The sequence below is a fragment of the Drosophila suzukii genome, chromosome X (assembly GCF_043229965.1).
Source record: "Drosophila suzukii chromosome X, CBGP_Dsuzu_IsoJpt1.0, whole genome shotgun sequence".
In the NCBI taxonomy this organism is placed as follows: domain Eukaryota; kingdom Metazoa; phylum Arthropoda; class Insecta; order Diptera; family Drosophilidae; genus Drosophila; species Drosophila suzukii.
This window is the reverse complement of record NC_092084.1, coordinates 25,821,839-25,846,567: the sequence shown is the minus strand read 5'-3', so window position 1 is coordinate 25,846,567 and position 24,729 is coordinate 25,821,839. Positions and strand designations below refer to the sequence as shown.

The following is a 24,729-nucleotide window of genomic DNA, read 5'->3' as shown; positions in this document are numbered from 1 at the left end:
ATGTTGAAAATCACCAAAGATATAATTTAAAAAAAAATTTTTTTCCGATTATTCCTATGGGAGCTATAAGATATAGTTGTCCGATCCGGTTGGTTTCGACTTATATACTACCTGCAAAAGAAATAAGACTTTTGGGAAAGTTTCAGCCCGATAGCTTTAAAACTGAGAGACTAGTTTGCGTAGAAACGGTCGGACAGACGGACATGGCTAGATCGACTCGTCTAGTCATGCTGATCAAGAATATATATACTTTATGGGGTCGGAAAAGTCTCCTTCACTGCGTTGCAAACTTCTGACTGAAATCAAAATACCCTCTGCAAGGGTATAAAAACAAAAGGGAACATGCAAGAAGCGCGCGGTTTTTCTGGTCTCTTGCATTTCTTGTCACTTGCATATTTAATGTGAAAAAGAAAAGTTCAGCTCCGCGTGTTTTATTACATTTTGATTTTTGCCACCACCATTTGATTATTATTTTCTCAGGTTAGTGAAATGTATGTAGTGTAGTGCAAAATTAAAATATGTAATTGAGTGAAAAGTTAAATGTGATTGATATTCATATCATGTCAATGTGAATTGATATCATCTTAGAAATCAACTGATTTTTTTTCAAAATAAATGTTAAAAAAGGACCGATAAAATGTTTTCTTTCACAAATAATTTATTTATAATAATTTACGGCTAAATAACTGAAAATTCTCAATAAGGAAAACTTTTGGATATCAAAAGTTCTTCTGCTAACTTGATGCACATAAAAAAAATTAACTTACATTTGTTTAAGGCGTGCTCTCAAAAATTCATTTGTCGCCTTTTATTTTAATATAAAAGTAATTTATTGTATTTGTATTATTTTTCAAAGTCAATTATATCAAAGCAGGTACTTATTTTTAAATTCTATAAATTTGCGTTTGGCTCATAGTTTTATGTGTTTTTTTTTCTCTGTCTTTTTTAGGATTTTTGCATGCAAGTCGGGCGACTTTATATGCTTTATAGCAGCTATAGCAACGATCTCCAAAAATGTGCATACTTCGGTAAGTAAGCTGCCGTTCACATTTAAGAGAAAAATTAGTTATAACTTCCTCGAATTGCAAAGTGTCCCGATGCCCTTGGAGGAGAAAAGGTCCTCGGGGCTGGAAGGTCGGATCCAACGTTTGGAAGACGAAGTTCCCGGGATGGACAGTGAAGTTCGCAAGATGCGGGCTGATTTAGAGGAGTTGAAGGCAGTGAACTCTGCAATACTTCCCCATTAGAACACTGGACCACTTAAAGGAAGTGGATGATAAAATATATGGGAACATGGAGAAATATGTAAGTTTCCGCGATCAAACCGTTAATTTCTTAAATCAGAAGTTCAATCAAAAAACATCAAAGACATATTAAATAAAAATGTTTCCATATTTTTACCCTCGCAGAGGGTATAATGATTTCAGAAGAAAGTTTACAACGCAATGTAGGAGACGATTGCGACCCCATAAAATAATAAACTTAAGGAATATCATTTTTTAATATGGATTGGCGAATTTTCATCATTTGAATTCGGTCCTACAAGGGACGTCCCACTGTAATTTCCTAACATTATTTACTATTTTTTTTGATTAAAAAACTTTGAGACTTTTTCCGTGCGCATGTTAAATTAAAAGTTTTTTTTGCCTGCTTTAAATATAACACGAATGCGAGAAAATTTATATTTTATTTAAGGCATCTTTACCATGTCTGCACTAAGCACTTCTATAAAAAACATGACTTGTTAAAAGACTAACAATTTAAGTAGCGAATATTATAAATAATATATTATTGACCAAATCTAATAATATTAAATGTTCTTTAAATCTTCGCAGAATCCCATAAAGGAGACGGTTACACCCTGGTGAACTACTTCAAAGACGTAAAATATATAAGGGAATACCGGATCCAGGAGCCGAACCGCAAAAGATTCCGAATAAAATAATGTTCTAAAAATTAGACAAAAAAAAAAGAAATTGAAATCCAGAGTTATGTATTCCTGGGTACATGTTCCAGGTGCATTAAAAAAGAGTGCGTCCAGAATTTGTTTAGTTTTTTTGCATCTAGGCGCATTCCAAATACATATATGCATCTATATGCATGCACTGGTGCATTCAACTCATTTCACTATTTTAGTTCCTACCATTTTGTTTTTGAATCAAGAACAAGAATCAATAAAAATAAGAACATTTATACTTACATGGTTTTTAAGAACTAATGTTCTCAATTCAAGCACAATGTGCTCGGGCTTTCCTCTCTGTGCAGTAGAGCTTACGAAATTATACACTAACACAACCAAGAAAATCTATCTACGCACACTTTGAAAATCGTAAATGCACACCAAAAATTTTTGCTGTAGATTCCGTTGTATGGTTGTTACTAATCTTATAGTCAATGTATTTATGTATATTATCTTTTTTTTACCTTAATTGTCAGATTCTTGCAGCATGCAAGGGGCACTTCACGATATCGTCCAGAAAATAGACTAATTGAACGTCCCAGAAGAAGTCGATGCGTTAATAAAATTCAAAATAAACAGCACCAACAAGTTTAGTTTTTCGCATTAAACAGATATACGTGTACATTTTCGTCACTTGAATATTTATTGTACTTCATTTAAATCATTTTGTATTTGAATTTTTTTACATACTTTTATGGTTTTTAATTTCATCAGCATAATTTAATAATATATATTTTTTGTATAGTATAATAATATTATAACACGTTTTTCTGCACTGTGCAAATAATTTTCCCATCAACTTCTATTCAATTTGCGAATTTCCTTTAAGTTACTTGCGTGATGGAGTGTTGATATTCAATTATCCTTGAATTCTTTAGTACAGTCTACATTAAATTGTTTTACATTTGATTTCTTTTACCGACTAACATGTTTGTGTATATTCTTTTTTTGGTTTTCTCAAAATAATTCATGTTTTTAACACTTTTGTAATAGTATAAGCTGTATACACTTATAGTAAATGACTTGAATACATAATAACAAACGCCTCGTTTACACTCTTCACAACTGTATTCATGACCCAGAATTTACATGGCGTTACTAAAAGCTCTGGAATCTTATGTATTAAGCATATTGTTTTGCGCATTCCTGTTGTCTAATCAGTGATATGAGCACTAATTATCCAGAAATTAAAGTAAATATTTGTAGGGCAATGCTACCCACCTGTCGCATGAAGTAGTATATACTTATGTAATTTGTTTAACATACATTAGTTATCGAATTTTTATTATTATCAAAATGGCGCGGCAGCGTCTTTATCAATCCATAGTACCATTAATAGTATTTTCTTTTTATGCTTACCCGATACTCAAAAAATCAATTATTATACAACTAAACAAAGGAGACCATTTTTGGCTTCAAGATTCCAACTTCTAAATTCTAGAAATGAATCATTAAATTTAAATTCCTCTATAAATAAAACAATTATACTTTTCGGACTAATTCTCTGAAATTAAGGAATATATTTCTAAAAATATATTATTTAAACATTTTAAAACATATATTTAACATTTATAAGATTTTATATTTTGCTGAAGTAAGTCCCAGAAAATAGTGCATGTTTTCAAAACATGAAGATTTTACTCTATAAATTAGACAAAATAAATTTTTGGAAAGTACTTTAAGATTGTGGAAATTTTATAATACGAAATTGTGCCTACAATTCGACCACTTTTTCAGAGTTATAAATAAATGTGAGGAAATCTGATTTGCACGTATCAAATGTTGCAATCTTGAAAAAAATGGTCAAGTTCCAACGCATATAAAATCAGCTAAGACTTGAATACCACCTAAAAACATGTTATTTCATTACCTAAAGATTTGTTATATCATCCGATCAGTAACTTATTGTATTTTCGGTTTTTTGAGTACCGGGATAAGTAAAGTCGACAGCCGCGCTAGCTATATTTATTTAAGATTTATGTTGCGGCAAGGATCCCATCAATATGCATGGGAACATTTAGTATAAGCAATTAAAAGATATTCACCATTGATTACTAAAAACATTCGGAACTTTTTCTTGCGATTTGCGTTAAAGTAATTCATATCTTGCCTTCAAATTTTGTTGTAAACTCTTAATAAACTATTCTTTTTGGCATATTTGACTTACAACAACGTTAATACAAAAAAGTAAATGTACATAAAAAACAACAACAATACAATTTTCCTCCGCATTTACTACAACTTCTTTGGTGTTGTTCTAAAAGCTGCTATTATATTTTGACAACAATTTTGGAACTATTGCTGCCGGTGATTTCATCTTTTACTTTTTTCATTTCTTTATTTTATTTTTTAACTCTTTAATTGCTCGGCTCGCATTAAGCAAAGTTAACGGTGGTTTCATGTACACATTTTGTACGCACGCCCTACACTCGGCACATTGTTCCTATTTCTCTATATGTACCCCTCGACTCGTAATATCTATGCAACATTTTCTTTGATTTGCTTAGGTTTTCGGCATTTATGTAACTCTCTTCATTTGGTACAACATTTGGTACATATAGTTATACAGTTTAGGTTTTGCTTGTTAATTGAAGTAGTTGAAAAATGTGTTTTTAGCATAGAAAGCACAAAGAGAATTCAGATATCCCATATAAAGATTGTTTACCAGCAAAATGGGCTCGACAGTAAGTAGCTAATTCATATGCACAATGAAAATAGAAATATACTTAGATTGTAATAGTTCTTCGATAAGTTATCTTTTTTCGATTCATATAAAGGTATTAGTCGCGAACAACCAGGATTTCATCTTAATTTGATTTTCTAATCATTTGTTTTTATAAGGTTAACGTGTTCAAATGGAACAGTAATTTGATCTTAAAGATGCGGGCCATCACGGTTCACTCCCATCGATGTTGGCTTTAAGTTGTTAGTGTTATACAGCATAGCTCGATTTCTGCGATTGTTTGGGCGGGCAGCTCAATACATTTCTAGTCAAATAGAGAAAATTACTAAGTAGTCATAGGACAATATATATTTAAAAACGCACAAGGTATTCGCGCAAGTTAGTTCAGTTTTTGAAACAACTTAGCAGATATTATTACGGAAAATCTAAGCTTGACGACTTAAAGTTTTGCAACATCAGTAAATTTAAGAATTTCCCCTAAATAGTGGCGATTTTCGAACTGTGTTTCATTTTCACTGCACATAAAGTTGGGGCTCGTGAGTTCTGGCATGTACGCGTGAAATGAAACTGTTTTTCATTTTGGAAGCGAAAACTATATATTGCAAATGAACTCATTTGAAATTAAATGGCAACTACTTGCGCAGCAACTTGTGCATTTATTTATTAAAGGGTATTTTTTTAACATTTTTTGTGGGGTGATCCGAGGCATGGATGGACATTTAGGAGTATATAGGCCTTGCCACACCCGGGGTAACAATTTGTACTACTAACCAAATGAATCATCATGGGTTTTCCAGTTGGCAAAGGGCAATACGTGCTCAAACGGATCAACATCACAATTTCAAATAGTATTGGTAGGTATTGTCCCCATTACTGACCGTTAATCGCAGGTATTTCTAGCTCAAGGCACCATGAAAATAATGCGGGCATTTCAAGTAATAACTCACCTTTTACCAACTACTCTCAATACATTTTCTTTCAGGGTACATTTTCACAAATTTTCTGGAATAACTATGACTTTTCACGTCATAAAGTCATTGTTATCGCAGGCATTTTGCGAAGATTTACGTTAAGACTAACTTTGTTATTTAACTTTGGGTCTAGTATTCTCGAACGTGGCTATAACTTTCATCGTTACTGCTTATACTTTGAAGAGGGCTATATAGCTTTGAATAACCTTTGGAAAGTTGTTTCCAATGCGCAGAAAGATCATATACATTGTATACATTACAGTATATCTGCCGCCAAATCTAAGCTCCGTTTATGTTTCGATTGTACAACTGATCGGAGGCGACATTAACAGGAGTCAATACAACTGTTAGCACATTTTTTCCATTTCATTTAAATTCTTTCTGCTGTCACTATTTTTTTTTTGTAATTCTAATGAGCCACATTAGCCACCTCGTTTTGTAAATAAGTATGTACGTCTGTAGATAAAGTATATATTTTTTGTTGCATTCTTAGACCGTTTTCCGTTAATTTATATTGAAATTTTCAGCAATAAACCACTGTGCCTCGTTGGTGGTTTCAAGAACATGAGAAGCATTTAACATTAACATATACACTCAATTATTTAAATACTTACATTTACATAATATGTTTGCATGTACGTATTATAATAGATACTCCGTATAATAAACTTAGCTACCCAGGCCTTACTTCTTGTATGGCTTCCTTTTCAGCAACTTGTTGACCACCGTCTTGAACAGATTTGGCTTTATTCATAAGTATCCCAGTGTGGCATACGTCTTCACGAAGGTGCCGTCGTTCGTGCTGACGTTCCTGTGGAGGATGGGGAGTGGAAACCGGTCTTAGCCAGGATTAGGGGTGAATCTGATAGCTTTATACTAACTCGTCTTCCCAGGGACACACCGCATTGTGATCGGCGTCGATGCTGCTTCCGCCAGCCCTTTCGCGCGACTCCTTATCCTTTTCGTCCTGCGAGCTAAGTTTCTTGCCCTCCGAGTTTCGTTTCTTGCGCCGCTTGCGCGCTTCTTCGTTGCTGGATGTGGGCGTGGCCGTAGCCGATACCGAGGCGGAGGCCGAGGCCAACACCGTGTCCCTGCTGCTAGGAGGAGGGGGCGGGGGCTCGAACGGCTCATCGTCCACCGTGTCCACGTCCAGCTCAGCCAGCGGTGCCATGGAGGGAGCCGGGGTGGGTGCAGGCGGTATATAGCCCACGTCTATGCTGTCAAAGTCGTCGACTGCGTCCTTGGCATCGCTGCCAAACTGCAGTCCCTCCTGGTACTCGTCAGTGGTGGGTGAAAGCTCGTCCAAAACCGGTCCTTCTATTTCGGCAGCCTTTTCCGTTTCGTCCGCAAACTCTGGATGCTCCTCGGTGGTGGTGGTGTTTATCTGTGCTGGACACCCGCCTGGATCTGCTGCTCCGGGCTCAGAAGATAGGGGTGTAGTTGCTTCTAGCTCCAGGACTTTAATGGTGGGCGGACTTCCTGGTTCTGTGTGGAGACTACTGCCCTCCTCGATCAGTTCAATCTGGACTTCTTTGACTGTGGTCACTGTCACCGAGGCCTCCTTTACTGGCTTGGTTTGGGTTGAGCAGGAGATTTCCGCGGTCCCTGTGGAACTGGCCGCCACCTGAACCTCGCATTCTCCCGGCGCCGGCGTAATCTTTGTCATGGGCGGCGGGGTCTGCGTGGGGGTGGGTACTATAAGGAGTGGCAACTCCGATGTCGAGGAGTCGCCAAGGGACAACTGGTTGAGTTCCTCCTCCAGTTCCGCATCGACATCAGAGCCAGATGGTGGATCCTTTGCGATGGCGCCACTACCGTAGACAGCACTACGTGCCTGCAGCGGGGTGGAGCTACTGGTCACCACAGTGGGTGACGATGTCGTCGTTGGAGCCCGTCCCAGCTGGAAATCCGGAGTACGGCTGGCAGGCAAACAAAAAAACCTTTAAGTATTCCATGCTATGGTATGAAGCCCCATGGTTACCTTGGAGTAAATGAGACTGAAGCCCGACGCTGTTCTGGAAAGTTGGGAACCAGACGCTTGATGCCTGCCTCACCACTGTCCACGGTGTTCTGATGGCGAATGCCCAAATTACGCTGCATTCGGTCATTCACATCGCTGTTGTCCGAGGAAGTGCTGTGCTCAAATTGTAGTAAATGTAGTTAGTTGCTGGTGATACCGGAGGTGAAGCTGTTGGTAAGCACCTACCTGTTCAACCGCAGTGGCTGCCCGTTGGAACTTGAGATCTTCGACGGTCCTCCTCCTCCTGTGGCCGGAGTGGGAGCCGGCGGCTCTGTGGCACTATCCTGTTCCCAGGGACACACGGATAGCTTTAACTGCGCTGGCGGCGGCGGGACTGGTTCGGCTGGTTCGTCCCAAGGACAGACGGCACTGCTGGCCGCCACAACCAGAGCTGTGGACGACGACGTGGACTCCGTTGTCTCAAGGGCGGTGGTCTTCGTCTTTGGCGTTTCTCTGCGGGGCAATACATATGCATACAAACAGGCATTATGGTGGTTTCCAAATAACTCAGTTTCTATACATTTAGACGGTGGTTAAAAGGAATGCTGGTGTTTAACACGTAGACTTACATATATGCATATGTACAATTGGTAACAGAAAAGGGGTAAGAGGCTCATGGGAGAAGCATCCGAAAAAGAAAAGTCAAGTCGGCCATTTATTTTTTGTCGAAATAGTTACAGAACACACACAATATAACAACAGCAAACATTCGAGCATAGCAACGATTGAAACTATATTCGGAGACAGTTGATAATAAAGTCAAGAAAAAGAGGCGAGGCGAACAGGACCGGTGGTGATTTACATATAGAATCCGAGGGCAACTAGAAATTCGCCTGACAGATGACAGGACAGCAAGTGGTAATGCCAAAGTCGAGGACCCCGACTTTCAGATACCCGGTACCCCATTTACAACAAAGAAGCTGTAACTTGGCAAGAATAGTTATTGGCGAAGTCGACTTAAATGGAAGCCGTATCGGACTTATCAATACGATTTCATTTCATACATACTAGAAAGTTGGGTTGAGTCTGTGGTGACGTTAAGCAAAAAGACCCGTTGAAGCTCAAGAATTCGCGAATACATTTTTTTGAATCTTTGGCGGACAACTCTCTCAATCTCGTTACAGGATATTGTTCAACGACATCAGTTGTATCACAAATAAATAGCGGTTAAATGTTAGTGTTTTTTGATTTTGAATAGAGAGCTTAGATAACCACTTTGAAGTGATATTCTCGACTAAAAAGTGTGCCGTCTGACCAGCTGAAGAATTCGCGGTAAGCTTTCAAGTGTACAATTTGAAAGACAAATTTGAGACACCAAAGCAAGAGATATTTTTGGTAGTACCTATAAACTGAATTTATACAAATAAAAGATAGTGTGGAGTACCGGTTATAATGAAGGTTTTGTGGTGTAGTTAGACAAGTAAATACACAAAAGATTTTTATGTCGCCCATTCCTCCGCAATTGGAAGACATATTGTCATTTTAACATAACTATTTATAACTGAAATTAATTTTTTTTTACTACAGCAGTTTATGCTTTACATTTGGTTTAACTAAGGAGATATTTTCATGAATTCTTTACCAAAGCTGGGACTTTCTGGTCACTTTAAACAAATTAAAGGTCTCATAGAGCAACGTTTAGCATCCTTCTTAAAACCCTTACTAAAAACCCGTCTTCAAAAATGGGTAGAAAAGGCGACAAGGCGATAGAAACAGAAGGAAAAACGTAGGTGTTGGAAGGTTGGGTCTAGGGCACAGATCGAACGATAAACACAAAAAAAATAGAAAGAACACTAGCATTACGTTTTAGGATTGGAAAGTTTTTTATTTAGTACAAGTGGTAAGCGTTTCGCAAAACCAATGAATAAACATGTCTTACGGAAGTGCCTGCAAACTACTTTCGCGATTCCCGTAGGCCGCATAGATCCCAATATCCATGACCGCCATGTGGCGCTGTGGCATATCGCCTCGATAAATTGAATCGCTACTGCAGTGCGTGTGTGACGTATGACATATATATGATATAATCAATTGTTATAGTATCGATTGTTCAACTGGGTTCAAGTTTTTTCAAGATGTTTGTTTTCGCTCTAGGGTCTCGTGCGCATTGTGAAAAAGTTTGTATAGTATATGTATATGCTGACCAAACCAAAGGCTCTGTTGCCAAAAATAATAACGATGTTTTTAGCTTGGCTCTTTCAGGCAAATCAAACATTGCGAAAAATCAGAAAAATTAGCTCGTTCAATAGAATCAATCATATTAAACCGACTTACTCAACACCTCTCTCGGCAAAGGTCTTTACTTACCTGAAGGGAATTTCGCTGAGATTACTCTGGGAATGAGAGTGCGGTACCTTGGAACCCGAATCCTTGTTCACCCCGATCACGGCCAGTTCGTGGGCGGAACCCGTGAGACTGCGATCGCTGCCACGGCGCCTGGCCAGGTTACCGGGCGGTGGTGCCTGCATCATGGAGCAGCTGCCGCCGCCAGTGCCACCAGATCCTTTGGCCGCATCCCCCAGGTTTGGCTGGCTGCTCAGGGCGGCTGTCATTTTCTTCTTGGCTCCGCTAACGCCGCCAAAGTTAAAAAACCGCTTCTTGTACGACGGCTGAATGCCGGTGTCCAGCAGGCGTTTGTAGTGCTCGGATCGAATAAATCGTGGGTAGCAGTCCTTCTTCAGCAGCAGCATGTAAATGTGCTCCGAGGCCGAGTCGAAGGTGAACCGCGATGGGTTTTTCAGGCCCCGGAGCACGCTCTCCATGGTCTTGCCGTCAATGTTTATCTCGCACGGTGCTCCAGGCTTTAAAAACTCTCTGAAAAAATATGTATTTAGATGTATAGATCTAACAGCCAAATTTACAGCGGTTACTCACTCGTAAATTTCGTTGACCTTTCGTGCCACCTGGGAGTGAGCGGAGCGGCGCAATCGATTGACCGCTATCCAGAAGCGGATGTTTTCGTGCGAGTACTCCTTCTCCAGGAAGCCGGTGAACTCCTGCAGGCCTGTGGGATCGGAGACGAGCTCCTCGATGGAAATGGCCCAGCGCTTGACCCGCTTCTCTGTGGGAATGTCCACAAAGGTGTTGTTCAGCTGCCAAAAGGCAATATCCTCGGTCACCCACGGATTGGAGGGCAGTGCCGGCTGCAGAAAGAAATCGTATTCGGAGAAGGTCTCCGAGTAGCAGACGAGCGACTCGCAGGCCTGCGACATCTTCATCCGCGTCCGATTGAGCGACTTGCCCAAGTAGTCAACGTCGCGCTGCATGTCATCGACAGTCTTTTTTTTATTGGGCTTGAGGCCCTGACGATCGCGCGAAGGCACTGGACAGGGCTCCAAGGGAGTGAACTGGCCAGGTGGTGGACGGTGAACTCTCCAGTAAGCTCGTTCCTGCGAGTCTCCCACGATCTTGTCACCCTTCTTGCGCTCCTTCGCCAGGCGCACCTGCTCCTCGGCCTGCATCGAGATGAAGTCCCACTTGCCCTTCAGGTTCTTGTGCAGCGAGGCCAGTGCCTCGGCCTCGTAGTCCTCCAGTGCGTGCCGCTGCTTGTTGCGCAGCGATCGTTTGGCCAAATATATGGCATACTCCACATTATCCGGCGCCTTGTGCTGCCAGGGCCAATAGTAGGGTGTCTGGAACCGATACAGCGAGGAATCGTCCTTCACGGTCAGCGTCTTTGAGTCGTTGACCGGAAAGAAGTAGCCGTGCAGACACAGTTGATTAGCGATGTTCAGGGCCTCCGACTCCTCGATTTGCAGGCGGTCCATCAGCCATTCAATCAGATCGTATCCTACAAGCAAGGCAAATATTGTTAGGCAATAAGTTGAAAAGGACACATACATATACAATGTTAATAAGCTAGGAATAACTGACAACGTACCCATAAACGCATATGGTATGGATGTGAGGAACATTTTCTGCTGCCGCACGGGCACACCGTGTTCCTGGTCCTGCATCTCACGCACCAGCATTTCCATCTAAGAAATACAAAAATTCGAAATGTTGGCCAGGACTTGGGAACTCAGTTGACCCACCTTATCGAAGGCCATGGGTCGCGATAGCTTCTCGATGGCCTGCTGCTGGTTACCACTGCCGCCACTGGAACCAATGAGTCCACCGCTCGACCCAGTGATGGATATGGAGCCGTGGTGGTGGGCTTGTGGCGCTGTACTCGGTGCATTGGTCGGATGCGGTTGCTGCTGCTGCTGCTGTGGGGCATGCGGATGCTGGTGATGGTGCTGCGGGTGGTGGTGACCCACCGAGCTGCCGCTAAAGGCAGTGGCTGCCTGGGTTGTCGCCGATATGGCCGTTGCGGTGGAGGCCAGGGCGGGACTGCTGCCGCTATTGGCGTTCCCGCTGCTGCTGCTCGTGGCCGTGGCAACTGCGCTGGTGGCATTGTTGTTGCCTCCGGCCGATGGGGACAACTGTTGCATGGCCTGGAGCACGGCATGCGGCTGAAGACTCAGACTGGTTGGCTTGCTGGGCAGCGGCGACGCCTGTGACTGTGCCGGTGGTTGCGGGTTGGGCGTGGTTGCTCCCGGTCCAGAGGGTGGTGCAGAAACGATCACGGGCACCAGGGCAGCTGACTGATTCCGGAGCACCAGCTGCCTATCCCTATCCGGCGGCACTCCGCCGGGTGGTTCCATGACCGCTGTGCCCGCTAAAGTGGCGGCTGTTTGGCTGCCCTCTCTGGCCCGTCGGCCTTTTCCTCGTCGTCGTCCTCCTCCTCCTCCTCCTCCTCTTGGTCCTTACTGATTCGCTGAGAACAGTTTGGTTTGGGTGGTATATATCAGAGTTGCTTTGTTCGGAAGTATGCTTTCATTTACGAACTCTATAAATATCTCTTCCATTCATGATCATTAACGAGGCTTATAACCGCTAAATGAAGTACTCGGTGAAAATGTCCTAATTTGATTTGTTTACGTGGTTCTCGGTTGCAGTTATCCGAATTCCATCATGTCCTTGTGTATGGAGATATTTGCTAGAATAACAAATAATAACTTGTAAATAAATCGAACATTCATTATTTTCAATTGACTGTTTTTGACAAAAACAGGGACCAAAAATAACAATTATACTAATTTTTTTAAACGTAAAAATCGCACAACCCTAGAAGCAAATGATAAATACCAAAATAATTCAGTACGCCCAATCTATGAATTCCCGCCATGATTGTAAAATTTATATTTATGCACTGGCAGAGGGTATATTGATTTCAGTCAGAAGTTTGCAACGCAGTGAAGGAGACGTTTCCGACCCCATAAAGTATATATATTCTTGATCAGCATGACTAGACGAGTCGATCTAGCCATGTCGCTCTGTCCGTCCGTTTCTACGCAAACTAGTCTCTCAGTTTTAAAGCTATCGGACTGAAACTTTCCCAAAAGTCTTCTTTCTTTTGCAGGTAGTATATAAGTCGAAACCAACCGGATCGGACAACTATATCTTATAGCTCCCATAGAAATAATCGGAAAAAAATTTAAAACAAGAAAGGAAGTTAACTTCGGCAGGCCGAAGTTTGTATACCCTTGCAGCTATAATTATTAAATTTAATTCAAAATTCTTAAAAATACAAAAAAAAATATTTTCAATAGTAGATGATAATATGTCAAAAAACACCAAAGCTATAATTTGTTTCATTTTATTTTCCCAACAATTTTCCAATCGTTTCTATGGCAGCTATAAGATATAGTCGTCCGATTTTGATCTAATTAAATCTGAAATTAAGAACTAATTAAAAAAATGTTATTTCCAAGCGTAGGAGGTTATATGTTAAAAAACACCAAATTTTAACAAAATCGGACGACTATATCATATAATAATAATTATTTCGATAAAAAAGGCAAGAAAAAGAGAAAGCTTCGGAAACCCAAAGTTTATATACCATACATACCCTTGCAGCTTAAACCATATCATGCTACTTAAATTATACGTATACGAGTATTACAGAAACCGTATATTCAAAAGATTTGTTTATATATTTAAATATTCCGATAGTTACTTTAACAGCTATATAATACAGCCGTTTGATTTTTACAAAAAAAACCGTAATTCTGAAATCAGAAATATTGATACACCCCAGAATATAAAAGAACATGATCAAAAAGAACGAGGCAAAATTGTTTTAATATTTTTTGCTCTTAATTATATCCGTTACTCGTAGATTAAAGCGGTATACTAGATTCGTCGGAAAGTATGTAACAGGCAGAAGGAAGCGTTTCCGACCCCATAAAGCATATATGTATATATTCTTGACCGGATCACTAGCCGAGTCGATCTAGCCATATCCGTCTGTCCGTCTGTCTGTCCGTCCGGATGAACGCTGAGATCTCGGAAACTATAAGAGCTAGACTATTGGGATTTGGCATGCAGATTCCTGAGCTTCTTACGCAGCGCAAGTTTGTTTCAGCAGCGTGCCACGCCCACTCTAACGCCCACAAGCCGCCCAAACAATTTTTATGCTAGATAAATTTTTAACTGAAGTGTATTAGTCTCGTCAATACCTATTGATTGATCAAAAAAAAGATTGCCACTCCCACTCGAACGCCCACAAACTTTAAAAAAGGTAAATATGAACGCAGATATCTCGGAAACTATCAAAGATAGAGAACAGGGATTTCAGATTTAGAATCCGTAGCCTTGAGCGCAGCGCAAGTTTGTTACGTCAATATGCCTCGCCTACTCGATTGCCAACAAACCGCCCAAACCTGTGGCGCCCACAATTTTCATGCTAGATGAAAAATTTTAACTGAAGTGTATTATTCTCGTCAATAGATATTGATTGATCAAAAAAAGATTGCCACGCCCACTCTAACGCCCACAGACCGACCAAACCTGTGGCACCCACAATTTTCATGCTAGATACAAAATTTTAACTGAAATGTACTGGTCTCGTCAATACGATTGGTCCAAAAAAAAGTTTGCCACGCCCCTTCTAACGCGCATAACGCTTAAATCTATCTACCGCCCACATAACCATATATTGAGATCACGGGTAGGTGGCGCATTATAGTCTCGCTTTGCTGCTTGCATATCTCCATTTCCCTTTGGTCCCATTAGCTGAGTAACGGGTATCTGATAGTCGAGGTACTCGACTATAGCGTTCTTCCTTGTTAGGGTTGGAAACGTCTCCTTCACTGCGTTGCAGAATTCTGACTCAAATCATAATACCCTCTGCAATGCTTTGACGAACTAACAAACCAAGAATTCGTTCTTATCCAATATGGCAAATGTCTGTTTTTTTCCAGCTTTAACCTCTATTTTCTCAGAATCATTGCGCAGGCGGAATTTTTTAAATAGAATTCAAAGCAAATAACAATTTCTAGCAGTCATTAGGTAAATAAATAAAGGTCAAATGTTGTAACACAGTGTAATAGATCTGCCCTGAAAAAGCTGAAGCAAAAAAGAGTTTTTTCTGACTAAAGTGGACTGTGTTTAACCAACACTAATTACTATTCAACTTAAAAGGTGTATGTTTCAATGTTAAATACCTATTTTAATTAATTAATCACGACCTTGAAGCCCCAAGCATAGAACCCCGCAAATCAAAAAACAACCGTATCTCATAAAGTGCGCATCCCCTTAAAGGGCTCAAGGTCAAGCTACTTGTTTACTGCTAGTACATATTGTTTGTATGTACATACAGTGGTTAACACGCCTTCTTAACAAACTTACAATGTTTCATGATTCGGTCGGGTTGGCTTCCCTTTTCCTTCCGTTAAATGTGACGCCCCCTGTTTCGCCGCTGAAGACCTTCTGGAGTGCCCTCTTCTCGCCCAGCTTCCTTTAGCACCGACCGCAAGATGTTGAATTGATGCTTAAATTGATTGGGACTCCTTTTATTTCTTCTATCCATAAATAGCACGCTTTTGTGGCCTCCAAGTGGCGAGTTTTCAGCGTCAGGTCCTTAAAGGTGGTGTGTGCAGGTGAAAACCTACAAAAGACGCACGAATGAAAGTACATCAATTTAAATGCAGTTCCGTTTATACACATCTTGTTTTAATTTAGTTTTTTTTTACAAACTGGTATTTACATGGAAATACTTCTCATTTTAATCCAAATCGAAAAGCTTTCTGTTTATGCGATAAAAAAAAGTCTGTCCATCCGAACAAATATATGTTGTTGTTCTTACAATTTGAATGAGATTTTTTGGGTTGTGATAGAATTGGTTAACTGTATCCTATAGCAAGGGTATTTACATTTCGGTTGGCCATATGTAGCTATTCTCGTTGTTTGTTTGTGCGTGCTGCCAGCGAACTTGTATAACCATTTTGTCATTAACACACGCACTTTGCCCTACCGACCTCCTTCCGTTCTAGTAAAGTAGAAGGAGAAGTACACCTATAAAAAATATGATAGAAAATTATACTCGCTTAAAAGTAACATCAAGAGTATCATAACTACACAGAGAAAACTATCCAAGTTCTTGAATTAAGAACATTCGTTCTTAAAAACCGTGTAAGTACATTTTGGTATCAATATAAGAACGAAATGGTGAGAAGAGAAAAGTTAAATTGAGTTTATTCAACATCTTTTTGATAAGTATACACTAAGGACTGAACTAATAGTTTTTTTGTACATACAATGTACTTAAACACCGCCAATTGAACTTGATTCGAGCAAAATGTCGTTCCAACTTTAAGAACATTTTCAACTCAGATGAGAACGTCAGAATTTTCTCTGTGTATGTTCGAAATACCGCAGTTAATTTCAACGCCTCTCTCTAAACATAAAAATACAATGGAAATTAACTTTATTCTATGGTAAAAATAGTCCGTTCATGTAAATATACATTTTACTTGTAAATTCCGAATTGATATTGATATTTCTGTATGTGTTGTTGAGTTGAACCACTTGCGTGCGACTCCAATGTACCAGCTTTACTGGGCGTCTTTTAATGATAGCATTTAAAAATAACAAAGGCTGTGACACCAATATGGAAACTATAAGTTGTATGGTAACATCGCCCTCGAGAACTGGTCAATGGTAGGGGTGGTGGCAGCGGCGTTAAGGAAGATTTTAGATGTGCCATCGAGCGCACAAATTCTGTGCTTTTAATGTTTTAAGATTGAAATGTTAGCTTTAAAGCCATTCCCAGCACAAAATTCCTGCGGACTTTTACGTTTCCCATTGTCAATCTAAACATCCGCAGGGCAATTTCAATCAATAATGCACTCTTTCCGCATCGATTCACTCATTTGTCAATCAAGCAGAGCTGAGCTCTGGGTTCATGCAAAGCATTAGAAGGCTCCTGCGCAAAGAGTTTCTGCTTCTACCTAGCAAATTAAAAAGGATTTAATTAAATTATGTAAGATGTGCGCTGTGCGTACTTAGCGAGGGCAAACAACTCAAGCGGCAGGCGGCACTGTGTGCACGTACACTTGCATGCACCAATTTAATTGGTAACTTGAGGAGGTGAGGACTTTCCGGAAAACATCGGACTTTAAAATTGATTATCTCATCGCTTAGTTCCGGAAGTACTTGCAATTACCGGGCCTTCGACTTAGGCGAGAGTACGATTATATTTTCGGGGTGTACAATGATATAACCTAATCTACATTGTTTACCGTCGAAACAGAGTTGAGGTATTACGTAAGTTAAATTTAATCTAGAATTCCTTTCTCTTTATAATACTGGAACATTGTGATATATCTTATTTAAACAAATAGAAAACAAAAAAGATACAATTGGGCCACATTGTTCATTGTTATTGACCAGAATTAAGGTATTAAAGGGGGTTTACGGGTTTACGGACTTCCTGTGCCAGGGCTCGCTGAGTGGGAAAGTTTGCTTTACTATATTTAATTTGTTTGGCGAGATTTGCTGTTCTAATTTTGATAAGTAGCGCTGATTTCGTTGGGCTTTGTTCCCGCTGCTGATACATTTTCCGAGCCTCGACCACCAACCCCGCCCCGCCATGGCCCCCTTTTAAATGTGACTTTTGTCATGCATTTGTCGCAGGCGGCTGCCCTTGTCGTTGTCGTCGTTACTGGGCCGGAAGTTGGTTTCAAACTGTTGGCAAATGAGTTTCCGTTTGCGAGGGAGGCTTCCTGCCCTCCGCATTGTTGTTGTTGACTCTTTGGCTGCCTCTACGTTTCCTCCTTTTTTTGTTCATCGGCTGTTACATACTCGCACAGTAAGCAGAAGTTTATTAATTTGCCGCACATCGGTTTTGTCCACATTTTATTGCAAGTGTACGTGTGTTTTTTTTTTTGTATATCCTAGTATATTTTATTTGTTTAGAAAGTTTTCAACCACGGCTCCATATTGCAATTTTCTGACGCTTGGTCTTCCCTATATATATGCCATTGGACTTTTGTTCTAGGTTTTGCAACAGATGAAAAATTGCAAAGCTCAATAAACAAATATTCGTTTCGTTTGTCTGTCTACACTTGTGGACCTCTTAATAACTGATTGAACAAATAAATAAAGACTTAATGAGCTGCATGGCGAATACATTTATTAGACCGGACTATGAGATTAAACTGGCGACGATAGCACCTTCATCTTACAAACGTTTAGATATCAATATATCATATATATTCGACCAAATAAATATACTTTTTAAAATGTTCCGAGTGATTTAAGGTATTTAAGATTCCCACCTAAAGAAGCTATTTTCTGGCAGTTTGTCGAATGAGTAAATGTTAAAATGAGGTGTAATTTGTCACTTGTTTTTAGCAAAAATACAACTATGCTAATAAGAGCATAACACTATCTACATTTTAAGGTTTGCACTTTTACCACTCTATATTTTCTATACAATTTTCCAAAGGTCTTGCAATACTTTAAGTTTTTTCAATATAGCATATATACAGTTGCGGGCAAATTAATGGTATGGCGCAATATGAAATGATTACAACAATTTCTTGAGGTATATCTTGATTTTGCTCTTAATTTATAAAGTATATATATTCTTGATCAGCATCACTAGATGAGCCTAGCCACGTCGTTCTGTCTGTCCGTTTCAAAACAAACTAGTCTCCCCAGTTTTAAAACTATCGGAATGAAACTTTCTAAAACGTCCTCTTTCTATTACAGGAAGTTTATAAGTCGGAACGAGTTGGATCGGACAACCATATGCCATTGAAATGATCGGAAAACTAATGGAAACAAGAGTTCTAGCTTTGTGTGTTTTTTAATCATATCTCTTCTATTCTGTCTGTCCGTTTCAAAACAAACTAGTCTCCCCAGTTTTAAAACTATCGGAATGAAACTTTCTAAAACGTCCTCTTTCTATTACAGGAAGTTTATAAGTCGGAACGAGTTGGATCGGACAACCATATGCCATTGGAATGATCGGAAAACTAATGGAAACAAGAGTTCTAGCTTTGTGTGTTTTTTAATCATATCTCTTCTACTTAGTGTACTGGGTGATTTCGAATAAAATTGTTTTTTAATTGGACGACTAACTGCCATGGGAAGAATCGGTAAATAATGTACACAGCTATAAGCTACGTTGTATTTGATCATATTTTCTTCTACTCCTGTACCCCACAGCATTATTATATGATTTCCGAAATTCGAATTATTTTATGTAAACATCGGACAACTATATCATGTAGCTGTCATAGTAACTAAGTATTTATTTATATTCAAATCGCCCGAATATACGGTTCCTGTAATATACATACGTATGTTACTTGCATAAAATGGTTTAAGCTGGTTTATTTTATTTTAAAAAAGTTCATAAACTTATATTATTTTGATCGCAGCTGTACGTAGAATAGTATAAGAAATAACATGAGTCCATTATGCTCAATCGGTCTCCCCATGTCCGATTTTCCAAATTTCGTTTTTTACGTTTACCCCATTTGTATTTTAACCAATTGACTTAGGGTCGAAAAAGATATTAGTAATTTGAAGACAATAAGAACACCTTTTGATCGGTGTACCACTGTTTAAATTTTTCGGCTTTATAGTAGTAGTACCTAATATGTACATTGTAGCGTACACGAACTAAATCCCTAATACCATATCTTGAAGCTGTGTTAAAAAATCCTAAATTTATTAAAGCACTGAAAAACACAAGTAGTTACAATAATCTGCCCAACTTAACAAACTCGTAAACAAGGCCGAATTAACCATGAAAAAGTAGATGTACTCTTGTAGTCTAGGGCACACACAGCACAAACACGGGATGCAAATTGACTTTGAAGAAGCATTTAGTCGGCTCTACGGGCCAGCTTACAGTACTGAGTACTGACTACTGGGGATTGCTCAAGATGCCTATGGCTCGCAGTGGTAGGGGCTTATCTTTGCATTGATATTGATTACCATCCCGTGCAGTGCAGTGCGCACGGCGTAGTTGATGCGATTACAGCTGGCTGCTGTGCTCTTGAGTTGCCATAAGCAGGGGCTTTGTTAAAGGATTACTTTAAGATGCCCCATTGTTTACGTTCTTTTGAGGATTTAATCTTCCCACACATTACTTTGGTCAAGGCCACCGAAACACTGACGCTACCAGCCACGCCCACGCCCACGCCCACCTTGTTTTTCCAACTGCACCAGTGCATTAGGACTATGCCTAGGTACTTTCCTAATAACTGATGAAATCAGATCTAAACATTAGCATCTTAGGACAGAAAAAGACGGCAATCACAGTGGATACGCCTGCGATGTATTGTGAAAGAAATTAACTCAAAACAAAGTCCAAAAACCTGTAATACTTGATTTATTAATTTTTGAAAACCCCTGGTATTCTATTATTTATTTTATCCGACAAAGCTACATCAACTTAATTGAATTTTGACATCGATTGTAACCTTTAACTAAGAATGTAGAGTTTAAGTTTTAACCGATACAAACTTCCGGGAAATGATTTGAAAAAGTGTATAACCCTTTTTAAATTCTAATGGTCATCTGATATGGGCGGCAGGCATTATTTTAGCGAACTCGGCTGTCTGCACATGGGTATAGTTGCGATCGTTCCGCCTTTTCCATCATGATCTGGCTGAGTAATTACGCCGTAAATGCGAAAATAACAGTGTGCAGTGTACACTCGGGCATCATCACTTCCACGTTTGTGTTAGGGTTGTATGTACTGGCTGCTCAGGGCAAAGTTGGTTTGTTCTCTTTCAATATTTGGATATCACTACAATGCAAACAACCATATCTGCCTGGCTTAAAATGCGTTATTACTAAGTATTCCCTTTAATATAGCAATATAACTGGACATTTTTCCTGGATTCGTAAAAATTTAAGGGCAGTTTACAGATCGACCAGACGTCGGAATATTTTTTACCAAGACACCACATGCACTCACACATTAGGAAAATTGTTGAAATACATTTCACGTGCGTACGAAAAAGAAAAGATAAACAAAACCCGGGACGACGATCAGAGTAGTCAATATCTAAGAGGGACGATGCGGACTAAAGACGCTAGCACCGAAATTCGTAAAATTCCGAAATGTTTTGTTAGGCCTAGCATTCAACCCAACAAAAAGCCGTCCAAAACCAAAAACTTTATATAAAAAGAACGTCGCAAAATTGTTGTCAGGTTGAGTAATAGGGCTTACTTGGGAAAGTATTCAAAAGTATGCAGAATTAGGTATATGTATATTTGGTCCAGAGCTCCGATATTATTCATTGCATACTTTGAGGTACGTTTTTAGGTGGTTTCTGTTACTAAACTCATCAGTTGTGGATTTATCTACGCAAGAGATTATCGAGAACTTCAGCTCTTTATGACTTGTTAATTTAAATAAGGACTACCTTTATAAACATTGAAGTACAGAGAGAAATATTCAAATACATTGTTCTTGAATTAGGAACATTCGTTCCTAAAAACCGTGTAAGTGCATTTTGGTATCAGTATTCTCAATATTAGAACAAAATGCTGTAAAGAGAAAAGTTAAACTGAGTTTATTTCACTTTTTGAGAAGTATACACTACTGACTGGACTAATTGTTTATTTGTTGGTATATACAATGTAAATACCCCAAATTCAACTTGAATCTATTTTTAAGAACATTTTCAACTCAGATGAGAACATCAGAATTTTCTCTGTGTATGATAAGTATGAAGTAATGATATTTTTAGTGCTCAAAGTGTTAGCTAGCTATAAAATGTAAGTTTCATCTAAAGGCGGGCTAGGACTTGGTTGTTGATGGTTTTTCGATTCGAGCTGACGTAAGCTGGCGTTGATCACCCTAGCGAGGCCCCACTGTCGATCGAGTCAACAAACAAACAAACACTTTTACAGACTTTCTGGCCAACCAACACCACTGTAGGGGGTAGGGGGGGAACACGAGCTAATAAACTAAAACGGTACAGTATCAGAGAAAGTGCGCCTATGGGCGGACTGTGTGTGTGTGCTCGGGCGCGGGTGCCCCTGCATGTGTGTGTGGGCCAAGAGAGCGAGCTTTGATAGGCGCAAAGATAGCACACACTCACACACTCTCCGGTTTCTCTATGGAGGGGCGTAATTGATGATGATTTTCCGAGGGTGTCTGTGTGTGTGCGAGTGTGTGCAACAACAATATCAACAACCAGAACAACAACAACACAGGCAGAAATCTTTGCGCAAAACAGTTACATATTTCACTTTGGGAGTTGCAGTGTGCCTGCGATGGCGATGCTCTTTTGACCCAACACCCCTGCTCCGCAATTCGTTTGCAGTAATGTACAATAAACAAAGGCACTGTGTACACAAATTTCCGTATTTTTATACAAGTGTAGTGTGTATACATATATTCGGTGGGCAATTAAATATTTACGTCCGCGAGCAGCTGGTTCGCAACTTCTCCCGGAACTCTCACTCTCTTCTCCGCACACCATATTGTGTGTTGGTGTGCACATGCACACACGCACACACACACACATACCAGCGTCTGGGTCAAGTGAAAATGTATTATTTGGCACTTTTCATATTTTCCCCATGCAAACGACTCGACTTTTTTCATCCGTCATATGTATTTCCACATTTTCACTGTCAATGTTAGCATAACTAACGGTGTTCGCACTTTCGCACACAAACAAATACATTTTCTTCTTTTTTTTTTTTGCTACCTTATTGCGCTGCCTTTCCTTGGTTTTCGCTTTTCCTTTTCCTTTCTATGTGTGGCCTTCTCCTTCGGGGACTCTCGCGATTTTCTAAAAAAAATCGTTTTTGCGTATTCCCTTTCGCTGCACAGCACTCTCACCGAAATTGATGGGGAAAATAGGAAAAAATCTCACTAAAAAAAAAGGCATCACATCTTTTCGACTTTCGAATGCACCAGCGCACAACAACACTCTGAATCGATTCGAATGCGATTGCGAAAATGAACAGTTAGTTAGCTGGGGCTCCTGTGGTTCCGTTGCGCCTCGCCAGTGGCTATATTTCCATGTTGCTCGATGCGATGTGCCTGTGCTCCCTGAACCCAAAAAACACCGTCAGCGCGAGCAAACGACGCACGCACGACAAGGACGTCCGCCGCACACGATACTTTGAGCCAGTGTCCGTATGTGGGAAAATGGAAAATGGATTTTCCTGCTGTTCTCGGCGACCCGAGTCGCCAGTCGCCAGTCGCCGCGAGAGAAGCGAGAGAGCTTATCGCCTCGGCGAGAGCGCCAGCGCCAAGTTTTCGATTTCGGTTCGGGTGGAAAAGCTGCGGTCAGCCCTATGGCAACGCGGTCGGGAAAACAAGTGCCCGCGGCCCCCTGGAAAGCGAGGGCCCGCGAACTTTGGCACTGGAAGGGGAAGTACTGGCACGAAACCACAGCTCCTTTCGACTATCGCTTTCCGTCCATCTCTATAGCGGTTGCATTACTCGTTGCTCGCCCTTAACTCTGCCGTTAGTTGTTTGAGTAGCAACGATAGCGAAAAATATAGCTTAGACTTTTGGCTAATGGGAATCACATTTGGTTTACATATTCTTATAAAGGGCACAACTTGAAGAGTTAGCCATATGACAACTCAGTTAGTCAGAATTTTTAATATAATTATGCGATTGGTACGATCAATAAGATCCAATAAGATCCATTTCAATTTACATTGAAACATCATTTTCAAAAATTGTTTAACTTGCGCTGCTGAGAACCCCTAGAATCCGTATACTTAACTCCAACTTAATAGCTTTTAAAGTTATAAAAATGCCAACTTTTGATGGTTGCGACGGGCGTGTTCATTAATTAATCGACCCAATAAAAATGTATATTTTTTGTTTTGTTTGAAAACTTTACATCAAAATAAATAAATTCATTTTCATTTTATTTCAATCTAACTTATTTTTCACTTTGCCCTTAAAGTTATGCTGTATACTTCAATAGCTCTCATGTCAAAGAGGCGCAAACAAAAATAAAGAAAAGTGTAGCATACTTTTAGGCCTGTCACAAATTTAAAGTAAACGAATTAAAGCAAGGGGAGTACTATATGCAAACAGCGATTATCGAAAATTAAAACAAAGCTCTGTCCTGACGATCGCGCCTCCGACATAAAAAAGTTGAGATATCAAAATTGTGGCGTTAAATGAAAATAACAAAAACATAATATTTATTCGATTACATAAATATATGTACCTTTTAAAGTCTCATTTTAACACTACCTTTTGAAATATTTTTTTTAATATTTAGTGCATATTTTAACCTGTTCTTCAAAACATTGCTGAAATTTGGAAATTCAATACTTAAGCACCGTTACTTATTTTGAAATGAGAAATGTTGCCGTGTTTGTCCTTTGAAAACTAACGTGATGTTCAAAAAGTATGCATCAAAGTATTTGTTTTGAAACCTGACATATTTCTGTAGCTTTGGTAGTTTAGCTATATATATGTAGCCTTTTCCCGCTAAACTACCGTGTTTTTTTTGTATACTCAGCTATTTTATTTAACTTAAAAGATTTCAAGACAACTGGATATGCACAAACTGACATTTTCACATATTTATACCCTTGCAGAGGGTATATTGATTTCAGTCAGAAGTTTGCAACGCAGTGAAGGAGACGTTTCCGACCCCATAAAGTATATATATTCTTGATCAGCATGACTAGACGAGTCGATCTAGCCATGCCCGTCTGTCCGTCCGTTTCTACGCAAACTAGTCTCTCAGTTTTAAAGCTATCGGGCTGAAACTTTCCCAAAAGTCTTATATCTTTTGCAGGTAGTATATAAGTC

General features: G+C 39.7%; 1 protein-coding gene across 5 annotated transcripts; it reads right to left on the bottom strand.

Annotated features, from left to right (window-relative positions):
- Window positions 1-2,580: 2,580 nt before the first annotated feature.
- Window positions 2,581-23,333, bottom strand: LOC108004844 (uncharacterized). Of its 5 annotated transcripts, none has more exons than XR_011604619.1 (12): window positions 22,646-23,333; window positions 15,309-15,567; window positions 11,669-12,615; window positions 11,515-11,611; window positions 10,509-11,424; window positions 9,942-10,448; window positions 9,514-9,621; window positions 7,821-8,087; window positions 7,596-7,748; window positions 6,496-7,533; window positions 6,229-6,425; window positions 2,581-6,151 (listed from the first exon to the last, which is right to left on the bottom strand). XR_011604619.1 is itself a non-coding variant. In XM_036820118.3 (11 exons), the coding sequence occupies exons 3-11, from the start codon at window positions 12,278-12,280 to the stop codon at window positions 6,365-6,367; spliced, it is 3,759 nt and encodes a 1,252-aa protein (XP_036676013.2). In that variant the 5' UTR covers window positions 12,281-12,615; window positions 15,309-15,567; window positions 22,646-23,333; the 3' UTR covers window positions 2,581-6,364. The 5 variants fall into 5 exon arrangements, 3 of the variants coding, with proteins under 3 accessions (XP_036676013.2, XP_036676014.2, XP_036676015.2); XR_005014762.3 differs by having other exon boundaries at window positions 2,581-4,947; XM_036820118.3 differs by having other exon boundaries at window positions 2,581-6,425.
- Window positions 23,334-24,729: the final 1,396 nt, after the last annotated feature.